General features: G+C 36.8%; 1 protein-coding gene and 1 pseudogene across 1 annotated transcript in view; one reads left to right on the forward strand and one right to left on the reverse strand.

Moving 5' to 3' along the window:
• The window catches only part of RNF13 (ring finger protein 13), a gene marked incomplete at its 5' end in the record, with an annotated part of 165,747 nt that overhangs the window by 124,517 nt on the left and 20,013 nt on the right, over positions 1–21,217 (forward strand). The window contains 1 exon segment of the mRNA NM_001131724.1: positions 993–1,086. Within this exon segment, the coding sequence (NP_001125196.1) occupies positions 993–1,086 (94 nt within the window).
• Positions 5,292–19,785, reverse strand: LOC103890272 (nucleophosmin-like; annotated as a pseudogene).

Raw genomic sequence — 21,217 nt, forward strand, 5'->3', positions numbered from 1 at the left:
TTGTATACAATTTGCAAATATTTTATTTCAGTCTGTGGCTCATCTGTATTTTTAATTTTTAAATTTTATTTATGTATTCATTTACTTATTTATGTTTTGGAGACAGGCTCTCACTCTGTTGCGCAGGCTCTCACTCTGTTGTACTCCAGTACAGTGGCACAAACATGAATCACTGCAGCCTTGACATCCTGGGCTCAAATGATTCTCACACTTCAGCCACCCAAGTAGCTGGAACTACAGGCACACGGCACTGTGCCAGGCTAATTTTTTTCTTTTTAGAGATGAGGTCTCGCTATGTTGCCCAGGCTGGTCTTGATCTCCTGGCCTCAAACAATCCTCTTGCTTCAGTTGTCTTTTATTTTTTTAACAGTGCCTTTTAAGCAGAGAAGTTCTTAACTTTGACATAGTCAAATTTTTCCTTTACAGAGGGTGTTTTTGGTATTTGGTTTTTGGCCCTGTGTACTTTCTTTTTATTCTTGCAAGCATAGCAATTTATAGTTTAAAATATTTTGTATATTTTATCCAGCATTTCTGAATATTTGTAGTGAAGGTGTTCTGCATTATTTCTGCCCATTATTCTGCAGTAACTAATAAGTGTATGTTTGAAATTTTTATCAGTTTGTAATATATAGGAATATCAACCTTCCCATTCTTTTTTTTTTTTTTTAACCCACTGAAGTCTTTATAAAATCTATAGTTTACCATCTGTATTTTTGCAAGCAAACAGTTATATAGTTTTTATAATGTCTTTGTAGGTAATTCAGAGATAACCAAGATCAATTAATAAAAAATTCAAGGGGTAATTTATGGGTTAACTAATCACTAATGTAATTTAATGCTTTAATTAACAATACTATTGCAATTAGAATTTAAATGAATTGAATTGATTTGCAGTAGCTATCCAGAAACTTAAAAGATATTTGTTATTTTAATGGTCACTTTCTCTTTGCACATTTAATATCTGACTCCTTTTTTTACTCTTTTATTTTTAGATCACAAAATTTGTCCAGGATAGACATAGAGCTAGAAGAAACAGACTTCGTAAAGATCAACTTAAGAAACTTCCTGTACATAAATTCAAGAAAGGTAAGTATTTGTTTTCTAAATAATTATCCTTAGTTTATTTAAGACTGCAGGGTGACTATACTCTTTTTAAAAAAAAAAATTTTTTTTATTATTATACTTTAAGTTCTAGGGTACATGCGCACAACGTGCAGGTTTGTTACATAGGTATACATGTGCCATGTTGGTTTGCTGCACCCATCAACTCGTCATTTACATTAGGTATGTCTCCTAACGCTATCCCTCCCCCAGCCTTCCACCCCGCAACAGGCCCTGGTGTGTGATGTTCCCCTCCCTGTGTCCATGTGTTCTCATTGTTCACCTTCCACTTATGAGTGAGAACATGCAGTGTTTGGTTTTCTGTCCTTGTGATATTTTGCTGAGAATGACGGTTTCTAGCTTCATCCATGTCCCTTGCAAAGGACACGACCTCATCTTTCTTTATGGCTGCATAATATTCCATGGTGTATATGTGCCACATTTTCTTTATCCAGTCTATTATTGATGGACATTTGGGTTGATTCCAAGTCTTTGCTATTGTGAATAGTGCCACAATACACATACGTGTGCATGTGTCTTTATAGTACCATGATTTATAATCGTTTGGGTATATACCCAGTAATGGGATTGCTGGATCAAATGGTATTTCTAGTTCTAGATCCTTGAGGAATCGCCACACTGTCTTCCACAATGGTTGAACTAATTTACACACCCACCAACAGTGTAAAAGCATTCCTATTTCTCCACATCCTCTCCAGCATCTGTTGTTTCCTGACTTTTTTTTTTTTTTTTTTTTGAGATGGAGTCTCACTCTGTCACCCAGGCTGGAGTGCAGTGGCGCGATCTTGGCTCACTGCAGCTTCCGCCCCCCAGGTTAAAGCGATTCTCCTGCCTCAGCCTCCCAAGTAGCTGGGATTATAGGTGCCTGCCACCGCACCCGGCTAATTTTTGTATTTTTAGTAGAGACGGGGTTTCACTATCTTGGCCAGGCTGGTCTTGGACTCCTGACCTCGTGATTCACCCACCTCGGCCTCCCAAAGTGCTGGGACTACAGGTATGAGCCACTGTGCCTGGCCTGTTTCCTGACTTTTTAAGACTATACTCTTATACTACCTTCTGTGTCCCTACCATAAACTATGCCTAACGCTAAGTAGACTTTCAGTTAAGAATGAATGAATGAATAAATGAATGAATGAATGCGAGAGATGATGTTTTGCTGTGATGACCTGGTGAAAGCAGGAGAGGGATGCACAGTCTGCAGAGAATTTAAAAACAATAATTAAACTAACCAAAATGCTTTTAAATATTATCACCATGTGCCATTAATTCTAAACAATGTCAGTGGATAAAATATTTTTCTGCACCAGGTGAACTACTCTCACTTACCTTCCTCCTATTCTGTCTCCCACGATATAACACTGTATAGTGTTGTATTAACTAAACACATAGGTAGGTAGCTGTTATATATCATCACTTATATATCTCATCTTAATTTTCATACTTTTATGAACTGTATACTATTATTATTTTCCCTTTATAGATGAGGAAAAATCGGGTCAGGGACATTAGGAATTTTAATATCATATAGCCAGTATTGACAGAGCTAGAGGAGAGTTGTGACTATAATACCATAGCCAATGTAAATTTCCCCTATAGAATAGTTTCTCTGTGATTTAGTGACCTTTTAGTGCAGATACCTACTTGATAAATCCGTTTGGCTGGCACTTCCCAGACTTCATTTTCATATACCAGTAAAAATATTCTGTTTTTTAATTCAGCAGTGAAAAAGTGTAGGGAGTGGAGGGAGAAAATAGAGAAAAAGGCAATAAAACATAGTTCTGCCACATTTTTATTTTTCAAATGATAAAATGTTTATAAACCTGCCATTTACCATTAACATTAAAAAATAGAACACTTAACAACAAAAAAAGTAGGAAAAAGAACATCATTTTAAAATAAAGAAATGAATAGACATTTCTAAAAATGCACTGCATTTTACATTTACATTATCATTATACAGTGTGGATTAGTTAATAGTTTTGTTTTGTTTTGTTTTTAAGAGATGGGTTCTCACTGTGTTGCTCAGGCTGAGCTTGAACTCCTGAGCTCAAGTGATCATCCCACCTCAGCTTCTCATGTAGCTAAGACTATAGGCATGTGCCACTGGGCCCAGCTTGGATTAGTTAAGATTTCCACATAGACAAGAACTAGTCTGAAGATTAGGAATTACTTTTTAGGCTTCATTTTGTGTGTTTAAAAATATGTTTAAAAAGGCCGGGTGCGGTGGCTCACACCTGTAATCCCAGCACTTAGGGAGGCCGAGGCAGACAGATTACGAGGTCAGGAGATCGAGACCATCCTGGCCAACATGGTGAAACCCTGTCTCTACTAAAATACAAAAAAATTAGCCGGGTGTGGTGGTGCATGCCTGTAGTACCAGCTACTCGGGAGGCTGAGGCGGGGGAATCACTTGAACCCGGGAGGCAGAGGTTGCAGTGAGCTGAGATCACACCACTGTAATCCAGCCTGGCGATAGAGAAAGACTCCATCTCAAAAAAAAAAAGAAAAGTTTAAAAAATGGTGATACTGTCCTGGGTTTAAAGGGAATGCATGTCATTGGCTTTTCCTCTGAGTAAGATGGGTAGCTATAGTAGGATTTTGAACAGAGGAGAGAGAGAATGTCTCAGTCAACTGTTAAAAGGATCCTTCTGCTGACATTAAGAATAGGTTATTAGATGGCAAAGGGTATAAACAGAGAGAACAGACAGGAAAGTTATTGTAGTAATTCAGGTGTGATATAAATGTGGCTTGGGCTGATACCAGTGGAGGAGAAGAAATCTTTAAATACTGGCTGTATCTGGTGATGGAATACACTGAATTTACTGATGGACTAGATATTGGGAGAGGAGACAAGGATGACTCCAGATTTTTTGGTCTGAACAACAAAATGGATGGTCTGTCTATTTAAGGAAAGTCCTTAAATAGAATAAGGATAGTTAATGTATGAGAGAGCAGGTTTTAGGAGGGAAATTGGAAGATTGGTATTGAACATATGGAATTTCAGATGTCTATTAGATATTAGAAGTTTAAGAGAGAGGTCTGAACTGGAAATACCAGCACGAAAATGTATTTATATCATTAGACTGGATGAGATTACCAAGAGAGTGAGTACAGATAGAGAGAATACCAAAGACACTGTGGGGCATTCCATCATTCAGTAGAAGAGGAATCAGAAGTGGCAGCAGTGGAGACTGAGAAGGTGTGACCAATTACATAGGAAGAAAATCAGGAGAGCGTGATTTACCAGAGATCCAGTGATGCAAATCTATCAGGGAGCAAGGAATGATAACCTGTGTCAATGCTGCTGAACATAAGTAAGATGAGAGCTCAGTATTGACCACTAGAGACTATTGATGATCTTGATGAGCAGTTGACAGAGTGGTCAGGCCAAAAATCTGATTGTAGCTGATTTAAGAGAGAATGGTGGAAAGAGAGGAATTGGAGATAATATTTGTAAGAAGTTTAACTAAAAAAGCAAAGAAATGGAGTCATAGCTGCTGGGGGAAGTTGAGTCAAGAAATAACAGCATGTTTGTTTGCTAAAGGAAATTGCTGATGTAGGTGACAGATGGGAGAGTTCCTGTAATGTTCTTGAGAAGGCAAGAGGAGATTGGATCTCTTGCACAAAAAGGTGAACTGGCCTTAGGTAGTATCATAGAGACTTGAGCTAAGGGAAAGTAGAATATGTGGGTGAAAAATCATAGTAGGTGGGTATTTGTAGTGGTGAGTCTGTGGAAATGTTCTTTGCTTTCATTTCTCTCAGTTAGGTAGGAAATCACCAACTGAGGGTGAGGACAGAGGAGGAGGTATTGGAGCTTTTAAGAACAGAGGTATGAAATACTATTATTCCAGGAGAGTAGGAGGAGGAATGGACTAGGGAAATATAATATGGTTGCTTGGCAGCCTGAACCCATTATGAACCCATCAGCATAACTGTTTTTCTCTATGGAGTGGTGTTTATCATCACTTTTTTCAAAATGTAAAGTATAACATTTATACAGAAGAGTATGTAGGATTTCTAGAATCATATTTTCTAGATATCATCCAGTTCAAGAGATAGAACATTACTGTCACCCCAGGAGCTATTATGTTCCCTTCTAGATAAATAATCCTTTCTTGTCCTCTGGAGGTAATCACTATCCTGGCTTATGATAATTTCACTGCCTTTCTCAAGTTGTACCACATATGAATGCATACCTAAACAGTTGGCTTAATTTTGCCTATTTTTGAATTGTATTTTTCTTACCTCTTATTAATTTTTTAATGAAATTTATACACTTAGTTGCATTTAGGTATAGTTCATTTACTTTCATTCTGTCTTTTAAAGATTTTACTTACCCACTTTACTGTTAATTGACATTCTTTTTTTTTCAGTTTAGGGCTATTATAAATCATACTTTTGAGAATATACTTGTATATATATCCTGGTGCGTATGTCCATGAATTTCTTTAGCATATATACCTAGAAGTAGATTAATTTGATCATAGTATATAGCTATTTTCAATTTTATTGGATAATGCAAAATCATTTCCAAAGTGATTGATGGTACCAATTTCTACTCTCACCAACAGTCTATAGGAGTTGCTGTTGTTCCATGTATTTATCCAATACTTTGTACTGATGGACTTCTAAATTTTAGCATTCTGGTGGGTTTATAACTCATTGTTGTTTTACTTTTTATTTCCCTTCTTGCAATGAGATTAAATATCTGTTCACATTATTTGCCAGTTAGATTTTCACTTTCACGAAGTACCTTTCATGATATATGCCGATGTGTCTGTTTCATATACAGGAGGAATTCTTTATATGTTCCTACAAGCCCTTCTGGAGGTGTAGTGTATGGCAATTTAGTTCTTCAATAATTCTATGTGTTTTAACTGTCTTTTTCTAGTTTATGGACCAAAATTCTTGACTTTCATGGTAGTGTTCTTCTATTTTTGTTTTGTCTTGATTTGTTTTTTTGAGATGGAGTCTCACTGTGTCCCCTAGGCTGGAGTGGAGTGGCGTGATCTCAGCTCACTGCAAGCTCTGCCTCCTGAGTTCACACTCTTCTCTTGCCTCATCCTCCCGAGTAGCTGGGACTACAGGCGCCCGCCACCATGCCTGGCTCATTTTTGTATTTTTAGTAGAGACGGGGTTTCACCATGTTAGCCAGGATGATCTCGATCTCCTGACCTCATGATCCGCCCACCTTGGCCTCCCAAAGTGCTGGGATTACAGGCGTGAGCTACCACGCCCAGCCTCTTCTATGTTTTTAGAGAATGTTTTTATCCCAAGATCATACAGATGTTATTTTATATTACCTTCTGAAAGCTTTATATTTTTGTCTTTTGTGTTTAATCCACATGAATTGATTGTGTAAAACTGGAGTCCAGTTTAAGTTTTTTTCCAGTTTGATATTTTATATAAGGGTATCCAGTTGTTCCAGAGCTAATTATTGATAATACACTGTTTTGCAGTGTCACCTCTGATATAAATTGAGGTCCAGATATGTGTGAGTTTGTTTCTGGATTTCTCTTGGTTTTATTGTTTAACCATGTATCAGTATCACACTGTTTCAATTACAGTAGGTTTATGGTAAGACCTGATAGAGCTAGTCTTCCCACTTTGTTTTTTTTCAGTAGTGTTTACCTATGTTTAACACTTTGCCTTTCCACTTAAAGGTAAAAATCGACTTGTCAAGGCCACCCCACCTCCAAATATATGCACAAGTGATTGTATTTTTTATTGTAGCGGAATACACACAGCATAAAATTTACCATTTTAATCATTTTAAAGTACCTTCATATTGTTATGCAACCATCACCACCATCCATCTCCAGACTTCTTTATCTTCCCAAACTGAAACTCTGTACTTGTTAAACAGTAACTCCCCATTTCCACTTCCCCCCAGCCACTGGCATCCACCATTCTACTTACTGTCTCTGAATTTGACTACTGTAGGTACCTCACGTAAGTGGAATTACCTGATATTTGTCCTGTTTCTGACTTATTTCATTTCTCATAATGTTTTCAAGGATTATCCATGTTGTAGCATATATCAGAATGTCTTTACTTTCTCTGGCTGAATAACAGTCTGTTGTGTATTTTTACCACATTTTGTTTATTTATTCATCTATTAGTGGATATGAGTTGGTTACACCTTTTGGCTATTGTAAATAATACTGCAATGAACATTGATAAAAAAGTATCTGTTTAAGTCCATGGATTCAATTATTTTGCGTATGTACCAAGGAGTGATATTGTTTAACTTTATGAGGAACCTGGATACTGTCTTCCACAGTTACTGTACCATTTTACATTCCCAGCAGCAATGCTTAAGGGTTCGTATTTCTCCACATCCTTGTCAACACTTGTATTCTGTTGTTTTGTTTTAATATAGCTATCCTAATGGGTATGAAGTGGTACCTTAATGTGGTTTTATTTGCATTTCCCTACTGACTAATAATGTTGAGCATCTTTTCTTGTGCTTATTGTCCACTTGGATATTTCCTTTGGCAAATTATCTGTTCAAGTACTTTGCTCATTTTCAATTGGGTGGTTTATCATTTTGTTCTTGAGTTATAGGAGTTCTTTGTATATTCTAGATAACATGATTTGCAAATATTTTTTCCCATTCTGTCAGTTGTCACTTTCTTGATAATGTCCTTTTGTGTACAGAAGTTTCAAATTTTGATGTAGTCCAATTTACCTTTTTTCTTTTTTTGCTTATGATATGAAGCATAAGCAAAAACCTTTTTTTTTTGCTTGTGAAGGAAATTAAAGATCTCAATAAATGGAAAAGCATCCCACATTCATGGATTGGAAGACTTAATATTGTTAAGATATCAAGACTACCCAAAGCAGTCTACAAATTCAGCACAATTCCTATCAAAATTCCAAGAACTTTTTTTGCAGAAATGAAAAGTTTAAAAATTTTGATTAAGTCCAGTTTTTACCTTATGTCATATCTAAGAATACATTGCCAAATCTAAGGTCATAAAGATTTACTCCTATGTTTTCTTCAAAGTTTTATGGTTTTAGCTTATATTTAGGTCTTTTATCAATTTAGAGTTGATTTTCATATATAGTAAATATGAGGTAGGGCTCCTGACTTATTTTTTTGTATGTGGAAATCCAGTTATCCCAGCACCATTTGTTGAAGAGACTGTTTTCTCATTGAATATCTTGGCACTCTCATCAAAAATAAATTGGCCATAGATGCATGGTTTTATTTATGGACTCTCAGGTACATTCCTTTGGTCTATATGATTATCCTTATGCCAGTCCCACACTATTTTGATTACTCTAGTTTTGTAGTAAATTTTGAAACTGAGAATTATGAGTCTTCCACATTTGTTGTTCTTTTTCAGTATTTTAGCTATTCAAAGTCCTTTGTAATTCCATAATAACTTGAGAATAATTTGAGGATACAACTTTCTATTTTTGCAAAAAAAGTTATTAGAATTTTGATAGGGATTGTGCTAAATTTGTAGGTTGCTTTGGGTAGTCTTGACATCTTAACAATATTAAGTCTTCCGATCCATGAATATGGGATGCTTTTCCATTTATTGAGGTCTTCTTTAATTTCCTTCAGCAATGTCATGTAATTTTCAGTCTATAGGTCTTTCATCTCCTTAGATTTATTTCTAGGTATTTTATTTTAGATACTATTATAAATAGAATTCCTTTCTAAATTTCTTTTATGGATTGTTCATTGCTGGTGTGGAGAAACACAACTGATTTTTATGCATTGATCTTAATAACCTACAACTTTGATGGATTTGTATATAGCTCTGGTAGCTTTCTTGTGGATTCTTGGGGATTTCCTATATAGCAGATTGTATTAGACTGTTCTCACACTACTATAAGAAATACCCAAGACTGGGTAATTTATAAAGGAAAGGTTTAATTGACTCACAGTTCCACATTGCTGGAGAAGCCTCAGGAAACTTATAATCATGGTGGAAGGCAAAGGAGAAGCAGACATCTTGTTAGGGCATCAGGACGGAGTGAGTGCAAGCAGGGGAAATGCCAGATGCTTATAAAACCATCAGATCTCGTGAGACTCACTATCATGAGAACAGCATGGGGGAAACTGCCTCCATGAACCAATTACCTCCACCTGGTCCTGCCCCTGACACGTGGAGATTATGTGTATTATAATTCAAGATGAGATTTTGGGTGGAGACACAGCCAAACCATATCACAGATCATGTCATCTGTGAATAGGTGTAGTTTTACTTCTTTCTTTCCAACATGGATTTATTTCATTTTCTTGTGTAACTGCTTATAGAACTTACAGTACAATATTGAATAACAGTAGTGAAAGTGGCCATTCTACTTTCTTTCTGATTTTAAGGCAAAAACTTGCAGTCCTTCACCAGTGTGTATTTTAGCTGTGAGTTGTTGTTGTTGTTTTTAATAAATGCCCTTTATCAAGTTGATGAAGTCCCCTACTATATATTTTGGCATGTTGAAATCTACTTGTTCCAGCATTACTTGTTGAAAAGACTGTCCTTTCTCCCTTGAATCACCTTTGCTCCACTGTTAGAGAGCAGTTGACTATATTTGTGTGAGTCTTTTTCTGGAATCTCTATTCTGTCCCATTTATCTATTTATTCTTTCACCAGTACCACACCGCCTTGATTACTGTACTTTTGTTTTGTTTTGTTTTGAAATGGAGTCTTGCTCTGTTGCCCAGGCTGGAGTGCAGTGGTGCAATCTCGGTTCACTGCAACCTCTGCCTCCCAGGTTCAAGCAATTCTTCTCCCTCAGCCTCCCGTGTAGCTGGGAGTACAGGTATGTGCCACCATGCTTGGCTAATTTTTTTTGTATTTTTAGTAGAGACGGGGTTTCACCATGTTGGCTAGGCTGGTCTTGAACTCCTGACCTCAAGTGATCCACCTGCCTCACCTCCCAAAGTGCTGGGATTACAGGCGTGAGCCACCACGCCAGCTGATTACTTTATAGTAAGTCTTAACATTGGGTAGTGTCAGTTCATTGACTTTGTTACTTCAGTATGGTGTTGGCTGTTTTGGTCTTTTGCCATTCCATATATACTTGTGAACTAGTTTGTTGATATCCAAAAAAATAAATTGCTGAGATTTTTATTGGGATTGCATTGAATTTATAAATCAAGTTGGGCACCCCACTTGGTCATGGTATATAATTTTTTATATACAGATATTCAATTTTCTAATATTTTGTTTAGGATTTATCATCTATGTTCATGATAGTTACTAGTCAGTAGTTTTCCTTTCTTGTGATATCTTTGCCTAGTTGTGAGATTTGGATAATAACTGGCTTCACAGAATGAGTTATGATATACCCTCTGCTGTTTTCTGGAAGAAATTGTAAAGAATTCGGGTAATTTCTTTCCTGAGTGTTTGGTAGAATTCACCAGTGAACCTATCTGGATATGGTGCCTGCTGTTTTGGAAGGTTATTATTTATCGGTTCAGGTTCTTTAATAGACCTAGACCTATTCAGATTGTACATTTCTTTTTGTGTGGCTTTCAGCAGATTGTGCCTTTCTGAGTAATTGGTACATTTCATCTGTTACCAGATTTGTAGGCACAGAATTGTTTAGTATTCCTTTATTATTGTTTTTATATTCATAGGATTAATAGTGATGACCCCTTTTCTAAAATTTTTGATATTAATAATTTGTATCTTTTGTCTCTTTTTCTTGGTTCACCTAGCTAGATATCGATTTCATTTATCTTTTCAAATAACAATATTTTGGTTTTGTTGATTTTTCTGTATTGATTTTCTGGTGTTTTTTTGGTTGTGTGTGTGTGTTTTTGTGTTTTTGTTTTTTTTTCTGGGGGGACAAGGTCTCACTCTGTCATCCAGGCTGGAGTGCAGTGGCACAACCATGGCTGACTGCAGCCTCGACTTCCCAGGCTCAACCAACGCTTCCACCTCAGCCTTCCAAGTAACTGGAACTACAGATGTGCACCACTGTGACCGGCTAATTTTTTTTTTTTAATTTTTTTAGAGACAGGGTCTCACTATGTTGCCAGGTCCGAACTCCTGGCCTCAAGTGATCCCCCCACTTTGGCCTCCCAAAGTGCTGAGATTACAGGCATGAGCCACCACACCCAGCCTGATTTTCTGCTTTTACTTGCATTGATTTGTTCAATTTTCATTTCTTTTTTTCTGCTACTTTGAATTTAATTTGCTCTGTTTCTAGTTTCCTAAAGGTAAAGCTGAGATTATTGATTTTAGCTCTTTCTTCTTTTCTAACATATATATATATTCAGTGCTATAAATTTCCCTGTACTGCTTTCATTGCATTTTACAGTTTTTTATTGATATGTAATAGTTGTACATATTTATGGGGTACATGGTATATTTTGATACATACATACAATATGTAATGATCAAATCAGGATAATTGGGATATTCATCACCCCAAGCAATGATCATTTTTGTGTGTGTTGGGAATACTTCAAAGCTTCTCATCTAGCTATTTGAAATACATAACTTTATTGTTAACTATAGTTGCCTTACCATACTATCAAAAACTAGAACTTATTCCTTCTAACTGTTTTCGTACCCAGTAGCCAGCCTCCCTTCACTGCTCCCTTCCACCCTTCCCAGCATCTGGTAACCACCGGTTTGCTCTCTACCTCCATGAGATCAGTTTTCTTAGTTCCCACATACAAGTGAGAACATGGGATATTTGTCTTTTTGGGCTTGGCTTATGTCACTTGGCATCATGTCATCTAATTCCATCCATGTTGCTGCAAATAACAGGGTTTTATTTTTTTATGGCTGAATAGTATTCCATTGTGTATATATACCACATTGTCTTTATCCAGTCATCCATTGATAGAAACTTAGGTTGATTCCATATCTTGGCTATTGTGAATAGTGCTGCAGTAAACATGGGAGTGCAGATATCTCTTCAATATACTGATTTTCCTTTCTTTTGGACACATATCCAGCAATGGGATTGCTGGATCACATGGTGGTTTCATTTTTACTTTTTTGAGGAACCTCAATACTGTTTTCCTTAGTAGCCATACTAATTTATATTCCCACCAGCAGTGTACGAGTGGTCCCCTTTCTCCCGCCACATCACATGTTCCTCTTGTGTTGTACAATACAATCATCTCTTCCCAGTAGTATCCAAAGTCTTAACTCATTCCAGCATCAACTTAAAAATCCAAAGTCTAAAGTCTCATCTGAGACTCAAGACACATTTCTTTCCACCTGTTAGCCCGTAAAATCAAAAACAAATTCTTAACTTCCAAGATACAATAGTGGTGCAGGTATTAGGTAAACATTCCCATTCCAAAAGGGAGGAATTGGCCAAAAGAAAGGGAAATAGGCCCCACACAAGTCTGAAACCTAGCAGGGCAGACATTAAAGTTTAAAGCTCCAACATAATCTTTGACTCTGTGTCCTGCATCCAAGGCACACTGGTGCAAGGGGTGGGCTCCCGAGGCCTTGGGACGCTCCATCCCTGTCACTCTCACAGGTTGGAGTCTGGTGTCTGTGCCTTTTCAATGCTGAGGGTGAAAGCTGCTGGTGGCTCTACGCTTCTTGGGTCTGGAGGGTAGCAGTCCTGTTCCCATAGCTTCACTAGACTGCCCTGGTAGGGAATCTGTGTTGGGGATCCAACCTTACATTTCCCCTCAGTACTGCACTAGCAGAGTTTCTGTGTGGGGGCTATGTCCTGTGACTTCTGCCTGGGACCCAGGCTTTCTAATACATCCTCTGAAATCTAGGTTGGAACCTGGCGAGCCTTCTTTCCTTTTGAATGCTGCACACCTATGGCCTTAATACCACATGGAAGCCACCAAGGATTACAGCTTGTGCTCTCCAGAGCAGTGCCCCAAACTGTACCAGGGGCTCTTTTGAGCTGAGGCTGGAGCAGCCAGGATGCAGGGAGCAGCCTCTTAAGATGCTGCAGGGCAGTGGCTCCCCAGGCCTGACCCACTAAACCATTCTTTCTTCCTAGGCCTCTGGGCTTGTTATGGGAGGAGCTGCCTTTTGAGGCTTTTTTTTTAATTGTCTTGGATATTAGCACTTGGCTCTCTTTTAGTAATGCTAATCTATCTAGCAAGTGGTTGGTTCACAGCCCACTTGTATTCTTTTGAATGCTGCACACTTACAACCTTAATACTGCCTGGAAGCCACCAAGAATTACAGCTTGTGCTCTCCAGAGTAGCTATTGTAAATGAGATTACTTTCTTGATTTATTTTTCAGATTGTTTGCCATTGGCATATACAAATGATACTGATTTTTGTATGTTGATTTTATAACCTGCAACTGTACTGAATTTGCTATATTCTAACAGTTTCTTTTATTTTTTCTTTCTTTCTTTTTTTTTTTTTTTTTTTGAGATGGAGTCTAGCTTTGTCACCCAGGCTGGAGTGCAGTGGTGTGATCTTGGCTCACTGCAACCTCTGCCTGCCAGGTTCAACCAATTCTCCTGCCTCAGCTTCCCAGGTAGCTGGGACTACAGGTACCCATGACCACGCCTGGCTAATTTTTGTATTTTTAGTAGAGATGGGGTTTCTCCATGTTGGCCAGGCTAGTCTCGAACTCCTGACCTCAAGTGATCCACCCGCCTCAGCCTCCCAAAGTGTTAGGATTACAGGCATGAGCCACCGTGCCTGGCCTCTAACAGTTTCCTAATGGAGTTTTCTTTGGTTTTTAAAATATACAATCATGTCGTCTGTGAACAAAGTTAATTTGACTTCTTCCTTTCCAGTTTGGTAGTTTGCAGCAGTGAAGCCATCCAGTCCTGGGCTTTTCTTTGATGGGAGACTTTTAATTACTGTTTCAGTTTCATTACTTGCTATTGGTCTGTTCAGGCTTTCTCTTTCTTTATGGTTCAGTCTCGATACGTGTACATGTCTATGAATTTGCCCATTTTTTCTAGGTTATCTAATTTGTTGGCATATAATTATTCATAAAATCTCTAGTGATCATTATATTCTAGGGTATTGATTGTAATTTTTTTCATTTATACTTTGAGCGTTTTCTTTCTTTTTATTAGTCTAGCAAAAGGAATGTGGACTTTATCTTTTCAAAAAACATTTTTTTCTTTCAGTTATCTTGTATTTTTTCAGTCTGAATTTTATTTCTGCTCTGATCTGTATTATTTCTTTCTACTAATTTTAGATTTTGTTTATGCTTGTTTTTCTAGTTCCTTGAGGTGGATTGTTCAGTTGTTTATATGAAGTTTTTCTCCTTTTTTGATGGAGGCTTATTGCTATGAACTTCCTACTTAGTATTGCTTTTGCTTGTCCCATAGATTTTGATATGCTGTGTTTCCATTTTCATTTGCTCAAAAAAAATTTTAGATTTCCTTTTCAATTTCTTTATTGACCCATTTTTTATTCAGGAGCATGTTGTTTAATTTTCACGTATTTATAGTTTTCAAAGTTCCTTTTTTTTTTTTTTTTTTTTCTGAGGCAGTGTCTCACTCTTTGGCCCATGGCTGGAGTGCAGTTGCACAATCTCAGCTCAGTGCAGTATCCACCTCCCAAGTAGCTGGGAGTACAGGCATGCACTACTACACCCAGCTAATTTTTTTGTAGAGATGAGGTTTTACCATGTTGCCCAAGGCTGGTCTTGAACTCCTGGACTCAAGTGATCTGCCTGCCTCAGCCTCCCAGATTGCTGGGATTATAGGCATGAGCCACCACACCTGGCCCAAAGTTCCTCTTTAAAAAAGAATAAAAATCTAGTTTTATTCTGCTGTGGTCAGAAAAGATACTTGATACAATTTTGACTTTTTTGAGTTTGCTGAGACTTGTTTTTTCTCCTAACGTGATCTGTCCTGGGGAATGTTCCATGTGCTAATGAGAAGAATGTATATTCCACAGAGTTGGATGAAGTGTTCTGTAAATGTCAGTTATCATTATATAGTGATTTTTTTGTCTCTTTTTATAGTGTTTGTTTATTTTATCTGATATAAATATAGCTATTCTTGCTCTTTTTTGTTTTCCAATTGCATGGAGTATCTTTTTCCACCCCTTTACTTTCAGTCTATGTGTCTTTATAGGTAAAGTGAGTTTCTTATCGGCAGCAGATCATTGAGTTCTGTTTTTCTATTCATTTAATCACTCTATGTCTTTTAATTAGAACATTTAGTTCATTTACATTGTTATTATTGATAGGTGAGAACTTCCTCCTGTCATTTTGTTGTTTGTTTTCTGGTTGTTTTGTAACTCCTCTTTTACTTTCTTTTCTTTCTTTCTCTTTCATCTTTCTTTGTGATTGTGCAAATTTCTCTGGTAGTATGTTTTAATTCATTGCTGTTTATTTTTAGTGTTACCTATTATAGGTGTTTTGCTTTGTGGTTACTATGAGGCTTACAAAAAACATCTTGTAAGTTATTTTGAATATATGAGAACTCAATGTTGATCACAAAGAAAAAGACGAAAAACTTTACATCGTAATTTCATCCCCTGACACACATTTTGACCTCTTGTTGACACAATTTACATCTTTTTATATTGCCTGACTTTTAACAGATTGTTGTAGTTTTTATTTTGGTAGATTTAGTCTTCATACTAGAGATACTACAGTTACAGTATTAGAGTATTCTAAATTTGTCTATATACTTTTACCAATGACTTTTATAACTTCAGATATTTTCTTGTTGCATGTTAGTGTCCTTTTGTTCAAGATTGAAGAACTACCTTTGACATTTTTTATAAGATGAATTCCTTCAGCTTTTGTTTGTCTTCAGAGAAGTCATTATCTCTCATTTATGGTCGAAAGATAGCTTTGCTGGGGACACTATTCTCAGTTGGCAGTTTTGTTTTTTTTTCCTGTAGCTTTTTAATATGTCATACCACTCCATTCAGGCATGTATGGTTTCTACTAGATGTCCATTAACAGATGAATTAGAGCTCTTTATATGTTATGCTTCTTCTTTTTTTCCTGCTTTTATGCTCCTATTTTTGTTTTTGACCTTTGAGAATTTGATTATTGTATGCCTTGGGATAGTCTTATTGGGGTTTAATCGGTTTGGTAATCTTTGACTTTCCTATGCCTGGATATTTATCTTTCTATAGATCTGGAAAGTTTTCTGTTATTATTTCTTTGAATAAGCTCTGTACCCCTTGCTCTTTCTTAACTCTGTCTTGAAGGCCATTGACTCTTAAATTTGCTCTTTTTAGGCTATTTTCTAGATCTTATATGTGTTCTTCCTTTTTATTCTCCTATGTCTCCTCTCTTTATATATTTTCAAATTGTCTTTGAGCTCACTGATTCTTTCTTCTGCTTGATTAGTTCTGTCAAAACTCTCTCATGCATTTTCAGTTCAGCCAATGTATTTCACAGTTCCAAGATTTCTGTGTTTTTAATTTTTTAAATCTCTTTGTTAAATTTTTCTGGTAAGTTTCTGAAGTGTTTTACTGTGCTATCTTGGAGTTCCCCAGGTTTCTCCAAAATTTCTATTTTGAATTCTTGATCAGAGAACCTACACATCTTCATCTCAGGTTGGTAGGGTATCACTGGCTCCTTGCTTTGTAAATTTGGGAAGGTCGTGGTTCCCTGTTTGATGTTGTTTCTTACAGATGTACATTTATGTCTTCACATTGATTTGTTATTTATTCTAGTTTTTGCTATCTGCCTTTGCTTGGTCTTTTGGGTGTGGTTTGTTGCATTCTCTTAGACTTAAATCACTGCCTTCTTTTCAGCACTAGATGGCATCCTAAGCCCAGGTTTGCCTGGCTTTCACGAAAGTTCAGAGCACTGACCATCTTGGGTTAGGGGATTTTCCAAAGGGGATTCCCTGGCTGGGGTTGGCGGGGAAGGGAATTAGCTAGGAGTTTGTGCGCAGAGGACCCGTGGAATGTGCCTCCTACTGCTACTGATCCACTGTCCCTCTGATTTGGCATCTCCTTTGGCTGAGATGAAGAGCAGCCCCAAGTTTCCTTCACTGGAGTTGCTAGCCCTACTTCCATGTTTGTCCATAGCTGTCTTCAGATTTTCTCCCAACAGGCACTAGCAATGCTTCCTGTGGGTTAAGGCAGTAACAGCTTTCCCACATAGTAACCCTAGATGGTGGGGAAACTACCTTAGTCTTAGTTTCTCCAGGATAGGAACAATAAGTCTTGGGAGACTTTTTTACCCAGTGCCTAATAACTTAAGGGAGGGGCATCATGGATAGAGAAGTCGAGGGGCATCATGGATAGAGAAGTCCATTCTCTTTTCTCATAATTTTTCACTTCTTTGTGACACTAAGGATTGTCACAGCCTCAGTTTTGTGTTCTGGAATATTGGTGGTGATAATGTTGTCACTGTATAGTTGTTTTTCATTTTCTGTATGGGAAAATCAACTCAGATTGCTTCTACTCTGCCATTTTGGTAACATTACTGCATTTTAAAAATTTTGATATGTTGTATTTTTATTTTCACTTAGCTCAAAATATTTTAAAATTTCTCTTGAGATTTCTTCTTTGACCTACTTGTTATTCAGAAGTGTGTTTTTTAATCTCCACGTTTTGGAATTTTCCGGCTATCTGTATTTATATATTATTATATATTTCTAGTTTAACTCCATTGTGGTCTGCATGGTAATATTGTAAGACTTATTTTTAAAAAATAAAGTATACTTTATGTCCCAGAATGTGGTCTCTCAGTGGATGAATGTTCCATGTAAGCTGGAAAGGAATGTATATTCTATTTCTTGTTGGATGATGAAGTAGTGTGTATATCAATTAAATCCAGTTGACTGGTGCTGCTGTTGAGTTCAACTGTGTCCTTACTCATTTTCTGCCTGCTGGATCTGTCCATTTCAGATAGAGGGGTGTTGATGTCTCCAACTGTAATAGCAGATTCATCTGTTTCTCTTTGCAGTTCTATCAGTTTTTGCCTTGTATATTTTGGCACTGTGTTATTAGGTACATACACATTAAATATTGTTTTTTATATATATATAATTTTTACAAATTTTTATTTATTTATTTTGAGGCAGAGTCTTGCTCTATCGCCCAGGCTGGAGTGCAGTGGTGCGATCTCAGCTCACTGCAGCCTCTGCCTCCCAGGTTCAAACAATTCTCCTTCAGGCTCCCAAGTAGCTGGGGCTATAGGTGCAGACCATCAAGCCCAGCTAATTTTTGTGTTTTTTAGTAGAGATGGGGTTTCACTATGTTGGGCCAGGCTGGTCTCAAACTCCTGACCTCAAGTGATCCACCAGCTCCAAAAGTGCTGGGATTACAGGCATGAGCCACCGTGCCCAGCCATATTGTTATTATTATTTTTTTTTTGGAGAATTGATCCCTTTATTGTTATGTAATGCCTATCTGTGATGATTTTTCTTGCACTGATGTCTGCTCTGTCTGAAAATATGCTTACTCCCACATTTTTTGGATTAGGGTTAGCATGATATTTTTGTCAATCTCTTTACTTTTAATCTATGTGTCTTAATTTTTTTTTACTTTATTAAAATATTGAGTTTTATTTCACATGTATATTTTTGCCTCCCCACCATTTCCATGTCTGACCACCACTACTACTGTGTCCTATCATAACATTCCATACATACTTAAAACCAAGCAAAGGGTGGAGTTCCATCTTTAAAAACTAAACAGGCATTTTGGACAACACATTCTTGGCAATAGAGCCTGGACAACATTTATCAAACACAGTAGGGAAAGTTCTCTGCATTATAAAAAGGACAGCCAGATATCAACTGTTACAGAAATGAAATAAAATGGAAAATTTTTAACAAATTGTTTAAACTATTTTCCTAAAGAGACTTCCTCCACTGCCAGAGATTTTGAATAACCTCCTAGTCAGTCATCCGGAAGCATTCCTCACATAATTGATGAACTGCTTGCATTTTAATGTCTTCTACAGAACTAGGTCCTTTTCGTGTTTTACGAGTTTTTTCCTGTTTTTTGAAAGATTCTTGTCCTTTTGATCTTGGTGTTGATGGTTTTCAGTCTTTTCTATTCTGATTTGACTTTTGTGCATTTTTGGCTGGAGTGTCTCGTATAGATTTCCTCACTGGTGCTTTTTCTTCAGTTTCCTCATCATCAAAATCATCATCGTCGTCATTTTCATCATCTTCTGCATCAGCAGCAAGTTTTACTTTTTTTTGTGGAACCTTTCTACCACCTCCGGGGGCAGATCGCTTTCCAGATAAACTTAAGAGTTTCACATACGCCTCTTCTTCATCTTCTGACTCTGCATCTTCCTCCACAGCTACTAAGTGCTGTTCACTAATATTCACTGGCTCTGAAGCACACTTCAACCGTAAGATCACCGGTGGTGTTATTTCAAGGCCCCCAAGGGAAACCATTGGCTGTACAGACATTTTCAAAGTTGCCAGTGTTACTTTAATTGGACTGCCTTCATAATTCATTGCCTCTGCTTCAACAATATGCAATTTATCCTTTGCACCAGTCCCTGAACTGACTGTTCTTAAAGATAACTGGTGCTCATTTTCATCATTATCCACCTTAAAGTGATAATCTTTGTCGGCCTTTTGTTGACAACTGAAAAGATAGTTCTGGGGCCTCAGGGGGCTCATGTCCATGTCCATCAAATCTTCCATGGGGTGGTGACACGCACTTAGGTGGGAGAGAAGGTGGACGGAGATAAACGACTGCTGCTCCAGAGAACAGCCGCGCAGGATGGAATCACACCAGGGTATGTGTCTTCATATTTAAAGTAGATTTCTTTTCAACAAAATATAGCTGGTCTTATTTTTTTTTATCTGATCCACTCTGACAATCTGTCTTTTAATTAGCATATTTAGGACATAGATATTTAAAGTGATTATGAATATAGTTGGGTTAATATCTATTATATTTATCATTGTTCTGTATTTGTTGCCCCGTTTCTGTTTTTCTCTTTCAGTCTTTTTTCACCATTTGTGGTTTTAATTAAGCATTTCATAATGATTCCACTTTCCTTTCTTAGCATATTAATGTTATTTATGTGTGTGTATGTATTTTCTTTTTTAGTGGTTGCCCTAGAATTTGCATTGTACATTTACAACTAATCCAATTTGACTTTCAAACAACACTATACTTCTTTGTGGGTAGTGCAAGTTCCTAATAATAACAAAATATTCCTAATTTCTACCCTCCATCCCTTATATCATTGCTGTTATTCATTTCACTTATATATGTTATACATTTGTAGCATACATAATTGAATATATTATTGCTGTTATTATTTTGAACAAACTGCTATTTGTTTGTTCACAAGTAAAATCAAGTAAGAATAAGAAAAGTAGAAGTTTTTATTTTCCTTTTACTTATTTCTTCTCCAGGACTTTTACTTTCTTTATGTAGATTTAAGATTCTGACCTATATCATTTTTCTTCTCTTTAAAGAACTTATTTTAACATTTCTCACAAGTCAGTTCTGTGGGCAAAAATTACCTCAAATTGTGTTTATGAAAGTTTTTATTTTTTCTTCACCTTTTTTTGCTTGCATTTTTTATTGTGGTAAAGAAACACATAACAATAAATTTACAATCTTAACCATTTTTAAGTGTACAGTTCAACAGTGTTAAGTATATTTACATTATTGTGCAACCAATCTCTAGAATTTTTTCATCTTATAACACTAAGACTGTACCCACTAAACACTAATAATTCCCTCTTTCTTTTCTCTCCAGCCCTTGCTAACCACATTTCTGCTGTTTCTTTTCTACAATTTGACTACTTTAGATACTTCATATGAGTGGACTGATACAGTATTTGTCCTTTTGCAACTGGCATATTTTGCTTAGCATAATGCCCTCACGGTTCACCTATGTTGTGGCATGTGACAGAATATTCTTTTATTTTTAAAGATTTCATAATACTACATTTTATGTATATAACATTTTCCTTTTCCATTCGTTATCAATAGACATTCGTATTATTTCCACTCTACCCCTTGTCTATTATAAATAATGCTTCCGTGAACATGGGTGAAAATTTATCTTTAAGATCCTGCTTTGAATTCTTTTTGGATATATATCCAGAAGTGGGACTGCTGAATCATATTCTAATTGTCTTTTTAATTTTAGAAGTATCTCCTTACTGCTTGCGCTCTGTACTACCTGCACCATTTTACATTCCCATCACCAGTGCACAAGGGCTCTCCACATGCTCAACACTTACATTCTGCTCTTTTGA

Source organism: Pongo abelii, chromosome 2, assembly GCF_028885655.2.
Source record: "Pongo abelii isolate AG06213 chromosome 2, NHGRI_mPonAbe1-v2.0_pri, whole genome shotgun sequence".
NCBI classification, from domain to species: domain Eukaryota; kingdom Metazoa; phylum Chordata; class Mammalia; order Primates; family Hominidae; genus Pongo; species Pongo abelii.